At 39.7% G+C, this 21,086-nt stretch overlaps 2 protein-coding genes across 3 annotated transcripts; one reads left to right on the top strand and one right to left on the bottom strand.

The window, feature by feature from the left end:
- Positions 1-14,496: 14,496 nt before the first annotated feature.
- Positions 14,497-16,109, top strand: LOC102709974. The gene is made up of 2 exons (XM_006663855.3): positions 14,497-14,848; positions 15,486-16,109. The coding sequence occupies exons 1-2, from the start codon at positions 14,591-14,593 to the stop codon at positions 15,864-15,866; spliced, it is 639 nt and encodes a 212-aa protein (XP_006663918.1). The 5' UTR covers positions 14,497-14,590; the 3' UTR covers positions 15,867-16,109.
- On the bottom strand, positions 15,852-20,831 carry LOC102715079 (pentatricopeptide repeat-containing protein At2g22410, mitochondrial-like). Of its 2 annotated transcripts, none has more exons than XM_015842762.2 (4): positions 18,399-20,831; positions 18,200-18,307; positions 16,140-16,370; positions 15,852-15,939 (listed from the first exon to the last, which is right to left on the bottom strand). In XM_015842762.2, the coding sequence occupies exon 1, from the start codon at positions 20,749-20,751 to the stop codon at positions 18,757-18,759; it is 1,995 nt and encodes a 664-aa protein (XP_015698248.2). In that variant the 5' UTR covers positions 20,752-20,831; the 3' UTR covers positions 15,852-15,939; positions 16,140-16,370; positions 18,200-18,307; positions 18,399-18,756. The 2 variants fall into 2 exon arrangements, with proteins under 2 accessions (XP_015698248.2, XP_040385702.1); XM_040529768.1 differs by having other exon boundaries at positions 18,200-18,310.
- Positions 20,832-21,086: the final 255 nt, after the last annotated feature.

The raw sequence follows: 21,086 nt of genomic DNA on the forward strand, positions 1-21,086 counted from the left end.
CTTTTCCATGCCATTAGTTAAATGCCCTTATAGACATATATAGTTAAATGGATTAAGACGGTCTTTCTATGCATTTTTAATAAGTATGACAATTTATGTAGCCACCTTCAAATACTTAAAACATGCACACGTCTGGAAAAACGTATGTGTGAAAACTTTGCTGCTATTCAAAGAGTTCCATTACATAAGAAACTTCTTCCAGTGGGGTTTGATTCGTCGCCAACACCTTTTGTTTCTGAAGGCATTTTATGAGAAAAAGCGTTCATGAACAAAATAAATATTCCAAAAACAATGTTTGACAAATGTCAATATATAGCAAGGTTATATCCTTACAAAAATTAAGCATGCCCCCATCAAGACCATTATAGACGACAATTATTTATATAAGCATGGTAGATGTGTAACAAAGATGTGGTGAAGCTAACTTAATTTAAGTCATCCTAGAAATACCTCCAACAAACTAAGATCCAATCAATGGAAATTAATTAGATCCAAAATTTTCACCCTAATATTAAGTACTCCCTCCGTTTTATGATATAAGATGTTTGACTTTTTTCCTTGCAAAGTTTGATCATTAGTCTTATTCAAAAAATTATAAAAATATCATTTATTTTGCTTGTAACTTACTTCATTATCAAAAGAACTTTAAGCACGACTTGTTATTTTTTACATTTATACTAAATTTTTAAATAAGACAAATAGTCAAATGTTATAACTAAAAAAGTCAAACATCTTACATTATGAAACGGATGTGGTATATAACACTACTTTAAGTTGAACGGCTGTTTCGAGTTGAAGCCGGACTAGAATTGGAGCAAATTCCGGCAAACTCTGGTTGAAGTGATCAGTGAGCATATTGGATAGATCATAGGAATCGGGAAAACCGTATCCCGGTAATGAATTACTCTATTCAAATATACATGGCATTCGTTGGTGGCATATATCTAGGATTTTCGCCATGAGAGAACAGGTGACCATGTGTCATGGTCGGCTTCTACTACCGCCGCCGGCGCCCGAGCCAGGGAGGAGAGTCCATATCTGTGCCGGCCATTGAGGAGTCCAGATTGGATCGGCAGCAGTAGCAAGAGATCGGTGGCAGCAAATAGGCAACGGCAGCAGCAAATCAGCAGCAGCAAACAGGCGTGCATATAGGAGTTAGATTCGAATTAATACATAGCAGATAGAATAGGAGTTTGATTAGCATATAAATTAGTCATTGTCGAGCCTATATATAGGCCATCAAATCAAGAAATAAAGTCTAAATTCTCATCTACGTTCTGCCTCTTCTTGCTGCACGTGCAGCCTCCTCACCCCTGTTCCTTCTCCTCGCCGCCACGGGACGGCACGGGCAGGGGCTTCCAAGCCTCGTCCTTCTGAACAACACTCACATTTCCTACGTTCGCAAGCCGGCGCCCATAACACCATGCCTCAGCATGACCTCATCTTTAAGACCAGATCAGCTTTATATATAATATTTGAGTTTATGTCGTAAAAGAATAAACGAAGCAGCTATACATAATAACTATTTATAGATAAAAATTTTATGTTTGTGATATCGGCAGTTTAAAAACCAATGTTGAAAAATAGACTTCCGTCATTAAAAAACCGAAAATCATCTCTAAAATCAAGTTTTAAAATGAAATGTTTAATTTTGTCTCATAAGATGACAAGCAGACATAGAAGAAACCAATGAAATGTCAGCTGAATAACTGCTTATAACATACCTATAATAATCTTCACATTCAATTAAAGAAAGGAAACAAATATATACCAACATACCTACACGATATATATTTATCCTCATTTTATTTCTTCTACTTATGCTTATGCATAGCAGCCAAAATTTGAAATTTTCGATCTTAAATTTGGAGTTGATTTTGAGGTTTTTTCATCGCAGTTTATTTTTCAGCGTTGGCATTTAGATTGCTACAGACACGTATATAAAACTTTTATCGACAAATTATTTTCCGTTTGCAAATATATTGTTTCATTTTATTCCACTAACTAAAACACAAAAGATTAGACCTCCATTATCTCAAACCAAATGCCGTACTGCACGGGGGTCGTCGGGAGTAGGGATCATAATAATTAAGATGATGGTTCAGATAACATTAAGTTTGGCCAGGCTAGCTATCTGCTGCATATATAGTATATTTATTCTGGCGATGGATTGGTAGGATGGATCTATAAATGCTGAAATGCATACGAGAGAGTTGAATGCAGAGATGCAGGCAGGCAGGCAGTAGCGGATCGATCGATGGATGGATGAAATATATGCATATGGTATGCATTATATTGCATGCATATGGTATCAGAGCCAAGTAGAAGGAAATCTGTTGAATGCACCGACTGCTCTCTCGCCAATCCTTAATTTCTTTGCTCTGCCGCAGCTCAGTGCAGGTGTGCCTTGATGAGTTCTATCCATCCATGGGTCCTGCCATTGTTTCATTAAATTCAGTGATCGATTCGATCAGTCTGTACGTACGTGCTAGCACGTGTGTGTGCGCAGCTCAGCTCTGGTTGATTAAGAGTCTGAGGTGTGATTAATTAATTCAAGGGTAAAATTAAATTGGTAACTCAAAATTAAGTTTCCGAGTTTAGCGTACCAATCTTTTCGCTTTTGCTTATACTTATAAGCTAAAATTTAAGTTTTCACCCTTAAATTTAGAGTTGATTTTGGGATTTTTCACTCAAGTTTAATTATTTTTTAGCTTTGGCTTTTAGGTCGCTAAGAATACGTATATAAAAGTTTTATTCCCAAATTATTTTTAATTCCAAATATGTCGTTTGGTTTTTTTATGAAAAAGACAAACAATCACCAAGGAATATATCGTCACTGGTTTAGGGCGCGCAATAAGAACAAAAAAATGTTGGGGAGTTTTGGACATTCACTTTGTCACTAGACTGACTATCTCCATTTCATAATGTAGCACTTCATAGCATTGAGCTTCGTAGCATTGAGTAGATTTATATGGATATTAATAAATTTAGACATATATATAAATTATATATATTCATCAATAGATAAATATAAATAAGTCTAAAAAGGCTTACAATATGAAACGAAAGAATAAATAACCGACCCCATAATAGGAATGTCTCGTATGAGCACATATGAGAAATTTCCTCCTTCATATGTGCTCTCGTGTGTGTATGCGTCGACCGTGAAAAACTACTTTTAGTGGTAGACAACGTATCCGTCGACAGCGAGGCATCTATGGTGACTTCGTTAATCTCCAGGATTTACTGGCCAGTCTTCGAATGTGCTCATAGGGATAAGGTTTGCATGCATGCGTTCTTCAGGGGAGAGTGTGCATGCGTTGCACTGTGTTTAAAAAAAGCTGCCAAAATGTTTCATCATGTGTGATGGTCATAAAATTGGCATGCACTAATTAATAACCATACATCGCTCATTACTACCGCTTTCATGGTGTTAATTGCAAATCTGGCACCTGTGGGGTTTGGAATCGGCACAGATATGCTTTTATGTGCTAGTATATGTTTTGCACCGGCATGCAACGGTGCTGCATTATCACGTAGATTTGTTAGACCAATCTCAATAGAAGTATTTATGGACAATAAATAGAGTGTTATGTAGATATTTTTGATAATGCGGCAAAATATTAATAAAGAGAGATAAAATGAGTTTCATGAAGATAAAACCTTCTATGCGTTGTTACCTAGACAGCTTATGTCTTACATGTAACCTAGGAAACAACAATAGATGAAACTATGTATTGAGAGATGGGTGTTTTATCCCAGTTTCAAACTTTTTAAATAACATGTCACTCTAGGTAATCGTGTCCATGAAACTTACATTGAGGATGACATTATCGAGCGTCATCTTTTTTTTGAACTACTTATACTTATAAGTTAAAACTTGAATTTTCAATTTTATATTTAGAGTTGATTTTGGTTTTTTTCACTAAATGTTTTTTATTAGCTTTTAGATTACTAATAATACATATATATTGTTTTTTCACTAAAAGTTTTGTTAACAAATTATTTTTCATTTGCAAATATATTGTTTAGCTAGATTTTTCATTAAAAGTTTTATTAAAATTTTTTTATATGTAAATATATTTTTTAGCTTTTTTAAAAAAAACAATCACCACCATGTATTTACAAGTGACTTTGGCCGTTCACAATGACTGACGATCGGTTAAGCTGCAAATGATACGCTGCAAAAAAATGTAAGTTATTAGCGGTTTAAAAAGCAAGACTAAAAAAATAAAATACAGCGAACAAAGTAAAAAAAAATTCTAAAAATAAGATTTAAAATTTAAATTTTTGTTGCAGCATAAACCCAACGAGCAGGCGATGAGAGGCTACCTTAGGTTGTCCTCAACTGTTTTTCAGCCAGGCTTCACAATTCCTGTTGGAAGTTTTTGTTCTACTGGTGTGTCCTAGTAGCCCGTGTCCAAGGCTAGTTAATCTGAGAGAAAAACTAGAAAAACTAGGAATTTTCTTAATTAATTAACATTACGATTCTTCTTCCAAGAAAAATCTTGGATTTCAAAATGTCTGAGAGGGGTGGTACAATTAGAGCGGGTACAATAAGTGATGTAAGCGAGCTTAAAATGATCACATCATATTTATGCTTACATGGAGAAGAGAAAGAACGAGAGATAAGAAAAGTGGGCTACAGATTTATAGCTAGTTATAACACAAGATCGAAGACAATATATATGTATGAAAGGTGGATCATGTATTGATGATATAATATATATTAATGTGTAACTATCATACAAGTTAGTTCTATGTTAGCTTAGTATTAATGACATGGAAATATTTTGGAGGTCTTTTATTGACCTTGATCTTAATACCCTGTTTAGGGGTCATGCTTAAAGGATTTATTTATTGCTGGTATTATGAAAACTTTTATCACTTGTCATGGATTTTAGTTGTTCCATCAACTCTTATATATGGGATTTATTTGGTTCCTATAATAAGATGATGCAGGTTCATATGCTATCTCATTATAGCCAAACAGTCCAGCACTGCCGCCCACTTGTTAGAATCAAGGGAAGTGTACGGCCAGATCCCCATTAAGGTACACATTAGCATTACTATTATGGTTTATTTATACATGTGCAACTAAACTTAAAGCAAATATTTCTATAGACTATTGAATAAATTTTACGGAACTACAAGAATTTTAACTTGAACAATAATTTCACGATACTACACTTCTTCTTTTATTGTTAAACCACGCTCTTATACTATTTTCATCATATCGATTGATCAAGCCGACTTGTTGGTTTCACGAGTTGCATGTTTATATTTTTTGGGGTTCAGATTGGAGTGAGCACTGTTGGAAGATTTAATCTAAGCACACTTCTCAAGCTTTTAAACCATGTGATTTTAAAAAAGAACACCAATGTATTTTTTATATAAAAACTTAAATTTATTTTTCAGATTATAATAGTTAATTTATTTATTTATACCCTCGAAAAATTATCACAAATCACCCCTTATATTCCATTCAGCCGAATAGAACACGCTTAATTAATTAGCTCAAGTTTGTCTCAAGTCATCGATATGCTGGCAACACTGGAACTCATATCATAGAAGGGACTGTAGAAGAGTGCAATAAAAGTCACAGTCCAGGTTGACTATATGTTGTTACAGGGGTGATTGTTCCGCTTTTCATGTCAAACGATATATTTATAAATAAAAAATAATTTATAAATAAAATTTTTATATATGTGTGATTAGTGATTTAAATGCAAAGGCCAAAAATAAACTACGATAAAAAAACCTCAAAATCAACTCTAAATTTAAGATTAAATTTTTTTTAGCTTACAAACAGAAGAATAAAGGAAATTAAAGACAACGCCAGCTTGTTCACCCGCTGAGGGCATTCACAGTGAGGGTACTCCCCCACGTGCCACGTAATGAAATCACTCTAGAAACCACTTCTGTTACAATTAAAGACACTTAAATTGAAACCTGTGACAGGCTGACAACTTTAAGTGAGACCCACTGCCATTATTGCTACCTTCCTCCCCGCCTCTCCCACCTCTCTCTCTCCCCGGCACTCCCCCCCTGTCGGTCTCTCCTTTCCTCCCCGCCGCTCCCTCCTCCCTCCCCCGGTGGCCCCTGGTGACGGCATCGGCCAACCATGCTGCGGGGACGGTCAGATCTAGTGGAGCATGAGGCGGCAGCGTCGGCCGGATCAGGCGGAGCATGGGGCATCGGCGACGGCAGCGGCGGCAGCCGCTGTGGGTGGAGGTGGCGGAGCTCGGTTCCCGCGCTCATCGAGACCACACGCTAGGGCAACGACAGTGCACAGCGCGTGCCCCTGTCCGTGCCTCCGCCGAGCTCAAGGTGAAGCCACGCGCGTCTTCACCGAGGTCCATCTGCTACGAGGCGAGCAAATGTGGGCCCCATGTGCTCTCTCTCTCTCCGACGTGGCTGGTTTGGGCTACTCGCCACCTGTGCGCCATGTGAATGCCATGGGAGGCTTGTTTGTTAATAGCCTCATGCTCTCAATTGCTATATAGCCAGCTTGTTCTGAATCGGATCAGAAGCAGAGTGACGCATGTATTGCCCCACTTGGACAGATACATAGACAGAATCACAGAATGAGAGCCCTGACATATCCATACATACATGCCTGATCCACCTCAAGAGTTATTATATATGCATAAATGCAACCAAATTGATCAGGTCTAGCTTCACATGCATATGTATGCATGGAATTAAAATGCCAGTATATAAATCTACGACTAGAGATTATCTAAAAAATATCTAGGCCTATAACTCTGAAAATTTGACAAATTATTATTGATGCAAACATGAATTAACTCGAATCCATATGCATGTATGTGGAATAAATGAAATTACTGATTGATGTATGCACATGAATAACACAATGAAATGTTTGCTAACAACTATAGTTGATTCAATTCTAGTCGATGAAATAAGACTGTTCCTGAAGACCAGATAAGTTAAACGTGACCAGTGCGATGAACTGTTGAATGCTGACTGGCATGTGTTGTGCAGATCAATTAAACATGTTTCTATTGGAAGATATGAATGAATTCATGATTGCGATTGACGATCGACATTTTGAAACATTAATTCCTCTTGTACTTTCACCATCTTACCTCTGTCTAAAGTCATGATCCAATATGATACAGTTTTTATTCAAAAAAAAAAGGAACATGATCAGGTGTTGAAGATGACAACGTTGTTGCCAAATGCCATCAGATTGATCTTTATTTTATTTAGCAAATTTCTGCACAAATCATAGTAGAAAAAGTAAATACTGTACTTGGAGTGTCGCAGTATTTAATTATTTGTCATGTTTGTTGTTTAATTTTAATTTGAGATTCGTATGCTCGGTTACATGGATAAGGGGCTACATTGGAAAAAAAATGTGTGATATAATATTTGTTATTAATAGAGGGACTCATACAACATTAGGAACAATATCCCAGTAACAATTTTCTTATATATTAGTTGAATACTCATGCTTTGATATGGATAAAAGAAAATATATTAATATTGCCTAAAATAAAGAAAAATATATTTTCATGAAATATGTCATACTTCTTTTTATAGGAATATTCACCTTAATTTGACTTTATATCTAGACATCTATTTATATTTGATTGTTTCCTTATATTAATATATTCAATGGGTAATTTGTAAAATTTATGATGGGTATGTGGGGTTACAGAGTCGTTGTCACCACCACTACTGTCTTATTCAAAAGTTTTTTCTAAAAAAAATAAAAAGAAGTATAGACATGAATGTAAATACTATAGTGAATTTTAGTATGGATCCTCTGTTCTTACCAAAGTTCTATTTTATTCCTCCTTTATCTGCTATTCACTTGGATCTATTTTCTTATCTTTTAGTTTCATATTATTGAGGGTTCTACCCTACTATTTTATTATGTTCTAATAATCTTGTTGTGTTGTTTTGTCTGTGGCATGATAAATAGAGAATGATCCAACGGCTGCCAACAGAGTTTCCTGACTGACGTGTCTACTTCAACAAGTGCAGATTAGAAGTACATCTAGGCATATGTGTCTATATGGTCCGTAGGCCCCCTAGTGTTAACGATTCTTCTAACGGTTCTTTCTTCTTACCTCCGTTTATAAGTTTCATATTATAAGAATTTTCAGTGTTAGATTCATTCATCGACGAATATATATCATTTGTATCTATATATATATATATACATTTATTATTATCTACGTAAATCTAGACAATAATAGCCTTATTTTGCGAAACTGAGTGAGTACAAATTAAGCGTTGAAATTGGTCGTCTATTACGACGAATCAACTACTCTTATTAACAACGACCAAAGAGAGACTTATGTTAGCGTTACCAACTTAGATGGTCTAAACCGTATATTTAAAAATAAAAAATAATTTATAACTAAAAATCATAAAACAGAGACTGAAAAATAAGTGATAATAAAAAATCTAAAATTAACCCTAATTTACAGTTAAAAATTTAGATATTTGGTTTATAAGTATATATAGAAGAAAAAGATGAACCGCCATTCAAATTCAGATTAATTAGCATGCAGCCGACTGGTGTAAGGTAGGGTAAGTACAATACCTAAGTCCTAAACCCACATTTATGGGTCCTGTTTGATGCCACTATGAAATGTTTGGTGCCTATTGCTTGCATGTTAGTGGTTCATCTCTAATGCTATTTCTATATTAACTCGTGTTTATTATAGTCGGCCTATTCTTTTCGGCTTACGTATTACGGATTATTACGGATATATTTTCTAAGCTCCTAAATAGCTTGTACACAGTATGATTTTCCGAAAACTTTCATCATCAGTATTTCTTTAAGACTTTTCTAGATGAAATTTTTAAATTTTAATATTTAATTCATTCCCTTCAAATTAAATACTAGTCATAAACTCAAGTGTGGCCATTAGATCCATCATCAATTATCTTTATCAAACGGACCTTCGCAGTGCTATGGACTATAATCCGGAGCTAATTTTGAACTCAAGAATCATTTTTCTCCATCACTTGTATTGCCCAAGTCTCTTTTTATAATTGCTAAGGAGACAAGTTAAACAATTTATCTAAAATTATTCTTAAAAATCAAGGTTCCAAAAATAAAATGTTAAAATATTTGTTTTGCATTATAATCCACTAGAGGTTGCATTGATGGAAACATAACACTACTAACAACCTCATCTTTTTCTTATATATGCTTTTGCTTATAAGCCAAAATTTAAATTTTTAACTTTAAATTTGAAGTTGATTCTAAAGTTTTTTTTATCATAGCTTATTTTTAAGCCTTGGCTTTTATCAGTAACAACACATATATAAAAGTTTTATTCACAAATTATTTTTTATTTGTAACTATGTTGTTTCATTTATTTATGGGACATTTAACTTTTTGTCACTCTTAAAAATGACACATAACATATTTATCACCCGCTGTCTATGACATGTGCGCTCTCATGTATCTATGACATGTGAACCCAGTGACAAATATGTTAACACCATTTCTAAGAGTGCTAAAAAGTTAATTATTCCTTTATTTGTGGAATAAGCGAAAATACGTTGGTCTACACAAATGATGCGCATGAGCAGTGGAAGATAATAAGGTCCTCCTGTACTTCACCGACAGGAGGCATGACGAATCTTTGAACCAAATCGGCAGCAGTAGTATGCACTGCGATGATTGGGCATGTGTAATTGTGCATGTGAGAAGCTACTGTAGTATGAACATATAGTAGTATTATATAGAATAATCATCTTGAAAGTGCATGGGAGTATTTAAGGGGGCTCCTGGTAAAATGTGAGAGGAATTCATCATGTATGAGACGTCCAACCAGCGTGGGAGAACTCTGTCCCGACGAAACAACATGGTTTCTGCAATTGTTGCACAGTGTAAGCAGCAGTGCTTACTGGTTAATAAGCTCTAAAATGGTTGGCCAGCAGCTGTGGAATTGCAACAGCAAAGCAACATACTACCTCCTCCGTTTCATAATATAAAATGTTTGACTTTTTTTATTACAACTTTTGATCATTCGTCTTATTCAAAAATTTAGTATAAATATAAAAAATGATAAGTTATGCTCAAAGTTCTTATGACAATAAAGTAAGTCACAAGAAAAATAAATGATATTTTCATAATTTTTTTAAATAAAATAAATGGTTAAACATAGTAAACAAAACATTAAATATCTTATATTATGAAACAGAGGGGTACTGATCAAGGCAAAATGGATCGCCAAGAATTGTGCAGCTCCACAGCATAAGTAGCAGCACATACTGTTCAAGCTTCAAACAAGAAAATTTTCCACGGGTCACCAACAGGCCTGAATTCCCGAATTCATGCATGTACCGTTCAGTATTCGGCAGCTTCCAATTTGAGCTCAGCTCCACTGCTGCTGGTTCATGTTCTTATCACGAGACATGGGCAGACGTCTGCATTCTGAACAGTTTTGAGTGGTACATTACCTTGAACAAAACAGATACTGATCGATCTGATTGCATGGGTGCGGTTGAAGAAACATCATCTAGATGTGTTAGCCCCAATGTGCAAGAGAAAGATCATGGATGATGAAATCCATGGCAGGCTGAGAAGGTTCCTTGGCAGAGAAAACCCACATGTGTACGTCCTGTCGAAGTAGAAGTCGCTCACATCACATGAATAGGGGCCAAGTAGTAGAGTGGTACTGCCTGTCCGTCCATTCACTGCCCGGAATGGGGGGCCAAACCCAATCGCCACCCAACAACATAGGCGAGCTCCTTCAATTTGTGCAACACACCGCAGTGGCCGGCATGGACCATATTAATTCATGCACACATGCGAGCATCTTTTAGGATCGACGACGTGAGATGATCATGATCATCATAATCTGCCCTGCAAAAACACACGTCGGAAAATAAGTTTTGCAGGCGATGACGACATGGGAAGCTAATTTCGCCATGACACGTTGTTTTTTAGCTAGTAGATAGATGCTACTCTCTCCGTACCAAAATTTAACTATCTAGGATGAGATTTGACACATCCTAAATAACTATATTTTGCGACGGATAGATAGGTTATAGCTGCCTTGATGAAAATGATGTGAAAAAACTCACCTGTCGCTGTTGAAGCCAATCAATGGTAGTGACACTGACAGGTAGGTCTATCATGTTTGTCGCCGCTGAAATGTGGGCTACTTAGGCCTTGTTTAGTTCCTAATTTTTTTAAAAAAAACTTCACATCGAATTTTTGAACACCTAAATAAAACATTAAACATAAATGAACCAAAAAACTAATTGTACAGTTATGTAAAAAATCTTGAGACGAATCTTTTGAGCCTAGTTAGTCCATGATTAGCTATAAGTGCTACAGTAACCAACATGTGCTAATGACGAATTAATTAGGCTCGAAAGATTCGTCTCGCGGTTTCTAGGCTAGCTATGAAATTCATTTTTTCATCATGTCTGAAAACCCAAATATTTGACGTAACACTTCTCCCAAAAATTCTCTCATTCTAAACACCATCTTACTCTACCCTGCCTATAGAACCAAATCAATTGAATTTAGGCTACGGTCTTCCTAGCTAAAAGGTGTAGAGATGGAATTAATGGTGTAAAGCATAACCGATGGAATAGTGTAAAGTATAAATGAAATTAACTTCAAGAATGGGACACGATGAATTTCTATATCGATATTTTTCTTGCAAAATAAAACAACCATTTAGTAGTTTGAAAAACATGTGCGAAAAAACCGAGAAAAGAAAATGAAAACAAGATGCAGAAAGAAACACCGCCTATGAATAGACTCTCGAATATTAGACTCTCAAATCCCCCACGAACCGGCGAGTCCCAACTTCTTGCTGCTGGACAAGGACAAGGAGATCTGATCCCCTCTGGATCTACTTGACCTCATCATTGCACACAACAGAAACCCTGTAAAGACCTCATATACTCCATTCAGTAAGGAGTAACAGTATGCCCTCTTATTTGTCATAAACAAAGGTACAAAGTATTTATTCACACATGCTGTGGTTTATATGCTGCGGAGGTTGTGTCTCATTGCTACTTCAGGTGTATGATTAATATGAGAATAATTGATGAAAGCCAACTGGCAAGACAAAAGCATACTTATGGGTTTATCCCCGATTTATTTCTCTGAAATAAAAATATGGCAGTGCATTCATGGAAAGAGGTGTGAACTAGATATCCTTATCACAATTATTTTCAAGGTCAAACTATAATTATGTATTCTACATATCAGGATATTTTTATTATGGTCAAACTAAAGCTATTTGTCGTTTCTGCTTATTTGTTTCCATATAGTCTGAACAAATCACACACATATAGAAGAAAATGATAATGATGTTGAATCATATATTCCCTACTAAATGGCATGTTACAACTGCAAATCTTTTGTTTCTAGATTGAAGTAGAGGCACGGAGTGAACATATTATAATAACGACATTTTTAATTCTCGAAGAGGATTGTGGAACCACATATCTCATGACAATAAGCTAATATTGTGCAACAGAGGAGGTATGGGAGATAAATTTAAAATGCTGTTGCACTTATATTGTTATCTATCAAGAATAATATTGCTGTATCATGTCTTAATTCTTATCCACGTAGGAGCTATAAAAAAATCATCAAATTCTGAACCTAACAGATATAGCTATATCAGTATGGTCTTCAAATTAGAAATGTAGGTAGCACAGTGGTCCAGCAGTTGTACTAATTCATCCATGTAATCTTAAGGGCAATCGTTTGGCTTATTTAGGAAAAAAATCAAACGATAATTTACGAATAAAATCTTTATATACGTGCCTTAGCAATCTAAAAGTCAAGGCTAAAAAATAAACTACAATGAAAAAACTCTAAAGTCTACTCCAAATTTAAGAATAAAAATTCAAATTCTAGCTTATAAGCATAAGCAGAAACGAAAAGTTGGGTTGCTTCACGATGACTTCTAAAAAACAATTTTGCTTCACGCAGTCTATTTATTACAAACTAGCACTTATAAATTCCAGAACAGCTTCCACCAAGAAAAGTGAACTAGAAAATTAGCAGATATAAACAGTCTTGGTGAACTTATATATTTATCGAGAAGTAAAATTACAATCAAGTTTAACTACCAGAAGATGAGTGCATGACAAGCATACCATGGAGGAGCACATCTTTTTGCTGATCATAACCAATTTACACACAATGTTTGCAAAAGATCCTGGTCCAGAAAACTGTCAAAACACTTGGAGGTGCTCCATTAACTCATCATCAGCCTGTCAAAGAAGGATAGACGACATCAAATCACAGGACGTCGGACGAATTAATAGCGAAAGATAGAACACCAAAACTTAAATGGATTCATGCCTCCAACAACCAAAGAGAGAGGCGCCTCTATTTATTGTCGTGGTTGGCACTGGTGAGGAGTAGAAGGCCCAACAAGCCTTATTTATTCCTTCCTAATGCCTTGGCCTATTTACTGCATGGGGCTTGGGTGGTGAGACTTCAGTTTTTATTATGCATCAGCGTCCCTCACTCCCCCTGCTTCTTCTTTATGAGAATTAGGGTGCAAAAGCCATGAATGCTCACCCACAAGAAGCAGTTCATGATTACAACGTAGTTAATGGTGTAGGTATAGAAGTATGATGGTCAGACGGTACAAGAGAGGTTTTAAGGCATGGAGGACTCTGCCTTGTAGGTTTCACTCTAGTGTCCATCACCATGAATTGAGCCATCATATCCAAAGTCACACGCTAGCTATCCCACTCCTGTGTTGTTGAAATCCAGTAAAGCACTATTGCAGCAATATATGGTCTTTGTGGTTCAACAAACATGCACCAGTTTTTTTTTCCATTGGGCAGGAAGTTGCACTAAATTCTGTGCACTGTTAATTCCTTGCTCACAGAGATTGCATCAGTGATATGAGTAGCATGGCCCAGCAGCTTTTACCACACCATGCAAATGCATGCTAAACGAATAGGTAAAGCCCTGGAGCGAGCAAATCTTGAACTGATACTAGGTGGAGTATCCTAAGTATTCTTTGAACTGCTCTATCATCAGGGGTCCACCTTCCTTAACTCCAAGTCCAGTGCTGTAGTGTTAACTTCTGAACAGAACCACCAGCATCACCTCAGTTACAGGCGTCTGCTGCTGCCTGAGCTGAGCAGCAGCTGCTGATCTTGCTCGAATCCTACCACCCTACACAACAACTTACAAGGCAAGCAAGGGCAGGGCTTTGTAGATTTTGTGGTGGCTCTCCTGGGCTGGGTGTGGCATTATGACGTGTACAGTCCGGGCATGTAGAGCAGCGCAAGGCCGCCTTAAATGGGGAGGAGGTGGAGAGATTTGAGTCATTTAAGGTCACTCTACTTGTCATCTTCAATGCCCGGCCTGCCCTGCCCTTAATGGGGTTGGATGAAGGCCATTTAAGAACCCTTCTTTAGTGTCCACGCCCTCCCCTGCATGACCCCATCAATCAAAAGCCCAGTGTAGAAGAGGAGCAGTCCCCCCCCCCCCCCCCCCCCCCTCACTGAATTCTCTCCTCTTACTACAACCCTCGAGGGCTCACACCCTCGAACTACTTGTGCGTGTATATAAGGCTGGGCGCTAGCATCATCAGCCAAGATGACCACTGAATTCCTTAGAGTGGAGAAGTACCTGAGTGTGAAGAGGATGGAGGTGCAGCCGGAGCTGTCACTCGGGCCGACCTGGCCAGCCCCGGGGGGCTTCGCCTCCACCAAGAGCTCTTCGTCGGAGTCAGACGGCAGCTCCAGGAAGAAGAGGAAGCACTTCACCTGGGAGGAGCCCGTGTCGCACGCCAACCTGGAGCTCCAGCTCAATGACCCCCTGCCCCTCGACTGGGAGCAGTGCCTTGACCTCCAAGTGAGTCCCTCTCCATCACACCAACGTCTAAACACAGTTACGAAAAATTACTAATATTACTCCTACTACTAGCTATACTAGTTAAGAATGCGTATGGTACATTCCATGGCATACTCTGATACTCCATAACTTTCATCAACTAAAACAACTGCAATTAGCTTATCCTGCCGTGTGTTTATGACTTGATGCTAGCTCCTGGCTATGCCTGTGATGATGCCAACACGTTTCAATAGGTGCTTCAAATTTTAAAAAATATATAATTTATGACGTGCAACTCCTATTCTTAGGAGTGTCCACCTGCCACCGCCGTGGCACGTGCGTACGTGAAACTGACGTAATATTGAGCTGGCAGAAGTAGCAGAGCAACTAGATAGACAAGCAGCAGCCACATCGTTATTGGTGGGTGACGCATGCAGCAGCTTAATTCAACCTGCATGCGCCAACTTGTGATACGTGTAGTTGCTCTACTATTGTGACGTTCACGAGGGATCTTTGCAGAATTGAAGTACCACCTGTCTTAAGATGCAAACTAGTAGTATGATATGATGCTGCCATGATTGCCTTATCATTTGTAATAGTCGCGTTCTCTTTTCTTTTTTTTATTTACTAATGCCATGTGTATGCATGATTCTGCCAGTCTGGAAGGATGTATTACCTGAACAGGAAGACCATGAAGAAAAGCTGGATGAGGCCCAAGGAGCAGAGCGTGAACCTGGAGCTCAACATCTCGACGACCCAGGCCAGCGCCGTCCCCACCATCGACGGAAGCACCGGAGCTGCTACCCCAGTTGCTGCTGTTGCAGAGGAGACAAAGAAGGGCACCGTCGTCAGCTCTGGACCTGGAGGCAACATGGTGGCCGTGCCGTGCGCCAACTGCCACCTCCTGGTCATGCTCTGCAAGTCTTCCCCCTCCTGTCCCAACTGCAAGTTCGTGCAGGCGTTGGCGCCACCACCGGCCATGCCACACCGCAAGCTCGACGCCGTCAAGCCGCTGGAGACCCTGAGCCTTCTCCACTAGGGCAGTCTATCTAGCTGGTGCTTCCATGCATGCCCCCGTGCTCAAAGGGCAGGTGGCTGTTGAAAGAAAAACCCTAGCAGCACGTGGGCAATTAGTACTGTTTGGGGGGGGGGGTGATTATTGATCACTATATATGTTAATCCAGGGCCTTGACATAGAATGGTGAGGGGAGGAGACAATATAAATGTATTATTAATTAATCAATTAGTTAATAGTAATGGTGATAGATGTGCTAGCTAGCTAGCTGGAGATGAATGCTTCAAGTATACTTACTGTTGCAGCTTGGAGAAGAGGACGACGGTGCAGCATCGCCGTGGCATATGATCGAGTACATACTGCACTTCACAGCAGTACAGCTCTGCGCTGCTCTGCTGGATTCAATGAAACTGAGGCATTCAGCTGGGCAGTGAATGTATCGTCCTTGCTCCCTCTTCTGCATTAAGGAAGGGTGGTGCCGAGCTCCACGGCGCCGCAGCGGGAGGCACGCAGGCCATGACTGCCAATCTGCCATTGCTCAAGAATGCAAACTGTTAGAGGGTAGATTTGGGCCGAGTGAAGAGGGGCCATGAATGCCACACCTACTCCTTTGTAGGACATTCTATTCGATCACTTTTTCCTTGCCTCCCGTTCCCCAAAACACACGGGGGTTTAAGCACTGACTCGAGAGGATAACAACCTGAACTACAGTGACACTGCATAAAGCTAGCAAAAGTTGAAGGGTCCTAGGTGGGGATGGAGGGCGTGGTTGCAGTGTGCAGAAGCAAAGCTATGCATACATCAGTCCTGAGAAGTGAGAACTAACGCCAGTGCCCTCCCAAGGCAAGCGCAACTGCGCAAGGCGTCCAATCTTCATCTGGACATGTACATGCAGGCCAGACTATACGGTTGCGTTATTTTGTTGGATAAAAGATTATTTGATTGTCGTAATAGCTATTTATGGTATAAACAATGAATTAACTACTTTAAAATTGAAAATCTACTTTAAAAATATAAGATATCAACCCAGCCTACCTTTCTCATTGCCTGCTTCCCAGCATTCAGGACCTATTTGGATCCCCAGGACTTTTTTTTAGTCGCTATCACATCGAATGTTTGGACACTAATTAAAAGTATTAAATATAAACTATTAATAAAACCCACCTCATACTCTAGACTATTTTGCGAGACAAATCTATTGAGCCTAATTAGTCCATGATTAGCGAATGTGATGCTACAGTAAACATTTGCTAATCATAGATTAATTAGGCTTAAAAAATTTGTCTAATGAAATAGTCTTTATTTATGCAATTAGTTTTGTTATCAGTTTATATTTAATACTCCTAATTAATATCCAAACATCCGATGTGATAAAGGATAAAAAAAATCACTGGATCCAAACGCCCTCAGGGCGTGGCTCATTTGTTCTTACACCTTAGGTAGAAAGGCTCACCTGTTCTTATACCCTTAGGTAGAAAAGCTTTTTTTTTTTTCGAAAACATTTGTAGCTAGTGTTTCATCTATGTGGCAGAAGAGAAGAGAAGATGGTTCATGAGATATGTGGTGGTGGTGGTGGTGAGCAGTGAACATGTGCCGAGTTAAATCATGCACAGTGACATGCAGTTGCAAGCCATGAATGGTTGACATGTCTCTGTGAAGTGATCTGTGGTGCCACAATGTGCCGGAGATGGGTGTAAATACGCCGCAAAGGCGGCATTCAATTGGGGTTTTGGCGTTTATACCATATTAAGCGGGCTTGTTGGCAAGAAAGTTAGGTGGTTTCAGTTGTACATCCATGAATCTGGATAGGCCTTCAGGGGTACACAATCTAGGTCATCGCAGAGAAGGGAACAGCTTATTAGTTCACATTTATGACTGGAACGAACTTGCTCAACCATAACCAACTAATACTGCAGGAGGTACTAGACAATTGTTACTACACTAATGGTCCAAGAGAAAATGAGAAGTCGATTCATGGGTGGTCTTGTCAATATCAAACAGTCAGGAAAGTACAAGTCTACACTCTACAGGTGTGACATTGACAAAGTATCTAAATTATCAGTGCACCTTCAAGCAGAACAGTAAGCAGGAACCAAAATCAGAATGATAACTTGGAAGATTCATTTATATATTATTCCATCAGTGTGCTCCGTAATCGTTAACCCAATTATTCACCCTAAACATATAAAAGCTACAGGAGATGAGAGTTTATCAATTGTTAATACTGTATGGTTCTTTTCCATGTCAATAGATGCATTTATTATATTACACAAAAACAGGGGAACAGCGACAGTAGCACTAGCTATATGGTTTCCATCCTCATAAACATTCTAGTAGAAAAATCTCATGTTATATACCTGGAACTGAATCGCCTTAAGAAAGGCGTTTTCTGGATGAGCATTTTGGGCATTGCAGGGGATCTGCTTCACACAGTAAAAACTCTGTGGCATGTCGTCTGGAATTGCCTGCTTAACAAACAGAGTGTTCACATTATCAAAACAGAGATAATAAGAACCTCAATGAAAACAGATAACAAGAACCTCAACGAAGACTTACAGTTTGTTTACAACAAATAAGGCAAGAAACAAGCCTCGGTTCAATCAAGCTTCTTAACAACACTGAAGTTACTTGTTATGATATATCTCGTCCAAAATCCAGAATAGGCTCAGCACATGACAGTCACTGCAGTTCTTCGTCAGACTTGCACTACCTTTTTCTCACTTGCCGTATAATTTTTATCTCACTTGCAGGCCATGATTCATGAACAACGTAGGTTATTAATGAAAATTTGTCAGTAGGATTTTGAGCTTTAGATTCGTAAAATCATGTCTTCTGCTAGATTTTCCTTTTCCTTCTACAGTGAAGGTTGTTATGAGGTACATGAACGATGAGAAACAAGCAATTTTCACCACAGTCAAGTTGGGGGAACATAACCTTCTTGTTTTAAATGGAAGTAAATATTCTTCAATGCTGCATAGATATCTTCTGAACGAGCATGTGAAACATCTGCCACCAAAAAGTCATGGAACCTTCCTTCAACCTCGATAGAACTACAGCCAGGATTCTTCTTTACCGCTCTATCTCTCATCATCATCCTCAGCATCTTCACCTGATCCCATTTACTTTTACTTGCATATATTTGGCTCATAAGTACATAGATTCCACTGTCTGAAGGATCCAATTCTACAAGCTTATCTGCAACACATGCACCAATCTCTAAATTGCCATGCATTCTGCATGCATTTAAAAGAGCACCCCAACCAGCCTCATCAGCTTCCATCGGCATACCCCGTGCAACTTCAAATGCCTCCTCTAGAAGCCCAACTTTACCCAAAAGATCAATCATGCATGCATAATGTTCAACCCTGGGTTCAATCCTATAAAACATTTTCATTTCTTTGAAATAACGTCGTCCTTCTGAAACTAACCCACGGTGACTGCATGAAGAAAGTAATCCCAGGAAAGTGATCCCATCAGGCTCAACATTTGCTCCTTTTAGTTGCTCAAATAAACGAATAGCTTCTTCAGACTGACCATGCACGGCATGGGCCATGATCATTGTGTTCCAACTCACTACATTCCTCTCTGTCATCTCATCAAATAACCTTGATGCTTGACCTACATCCCCACATTTTGCAAACATATCAATGCACGCATTACCTAAATTAATGGTAAGCTCAATCTTATTGCTCGCAATGTATCTCACATATATCCACCTGCCAAGATCCAAGCAACCTAATTGAGCACACGCTGATAGAACACTCACAAGGGTAGCATCAACTGGATCCACACCTTCCGCAATCATCTCCATGAATAACCGTACAGCTTCTTCAGGCTGATTCAACTGTGAATACGCTGCGATCATACAACTCCAGGAGACCACATTCCTCCTTGGCATATCCTCAAATAGTTGTTCTGCGCTTTCCAAATCACCACACTTTGCATAAGCATTAACCATGCTCGTCCAGGAGTAGACATCCTTAACCACCATGCTATCAAAAACCTCCTTAGCAGATCTCACAGAGCCGCACTTCCCAAACATATCCATTAGTGCATTCTCTAAATTGACACTCCGAGCAACATCACCGTCTGCAACATACCTGTGCACCATCACCCCTAGCGCTAGCAACCCCATCTGCCCAACCGCAGAGACTGCGGCCACCAGCGTCACCTCGTTCGGCCGCATGCCCTCAATCACAACCATCCTGCAGAAGAGTCTCCATGCCTCATCTGCCAAGCCTGCCCGCGCATAGCCATCCACCAGCGTCGTCCAAGAGACCACATCCCTCTCAGGCATTTCCTCAAACACCTTGGCTGCATCCCCCAGTAACCTGTGGTTTGCATAGAAGTGCACCAGCGCATTCCCCACGAGCACGCTCTCGCCAAGGAACCGACACTTGAGGGCCGCGCAGTGGACGGCCTCGCCGCCTGAGGGCGAGCCGTGCTCCGAATCGGCAGCGGCCTTGAGCGCGAAAACGAACGTGCGCGCGTCGGTGGGGAGGCGGTCCCGGAAGACGCGGCGGAAGAGGCCGAGCGCGCGGCGGGGTAGGCGGGCGCGGAGGAAGCCGCGCATCATGGTGTCGATCATGTAGGCGTTCGGCCCCGGCGACGCGCGGGCGAGGATCGCCGCGGCGTGGGCGAGGCGGGGCGGCGTGGAGAGCGCGCAGAAGGCGAGGAGGCGGGAGGCCGGGAAGCGGTGGGCGGCGAGGCCCGTGACGGTGAGGAGCGCGTGGAGCTGGAGGAGGCGGCGGAAGGAGGCGCACGACTCGAGGAGGGAGAGCAGCGGGTGGGTCACCACGAGGTTCCGGTTGGTGTTCCACGCCGGCCGGGGCAGAGCCGCCGCCGCCGCCGCCGGCAGCGGGGTGGCGAGAGGAGGAGGGGGCGGGAGTGGGACGTGAGAGGTCGCCATGGCCCCCGTGTCTGCTCTGCGCGGTGCGGCGCGACTCCGTCAGGCCATGCCTCGCACGGGCGGCGCGGCGACGAGGCGCGCGAAATTTTGTTCAGAGGAGAGAAGACAGACGAGGCGGCGGACAGAGGCAGAGAAACTTGAACTCCTTTTTCTGTTAACTCAAAAAAAAAAGTTTTCAAAATATAAGGAATTTTATAATTTAAATTTGTTACCATAATATAAATATACTCCATCTGTAAGTTTCTCAATTTAGCTCGATTCATACGGATGATAATAAATATATATATATATTAATAAATTTATACAGAGTTAGAAAGTCTTATATCAAATAGAAG

This window comes from Oryza brachyantha, chromosome 12 (genome assembly GCF_000231095.2).
Source record: "Oryza brachyantha chromosome 12, ObraRS2, whole genome shotgun sequence".
Classification (NCBI taxonomy): domain Eukaryota; kingdom Viridiplantae; phylum Streptophyta; class Magnoliopsida; order Poales; family Poaceae; genus Oryza; species Oryza brachyantha.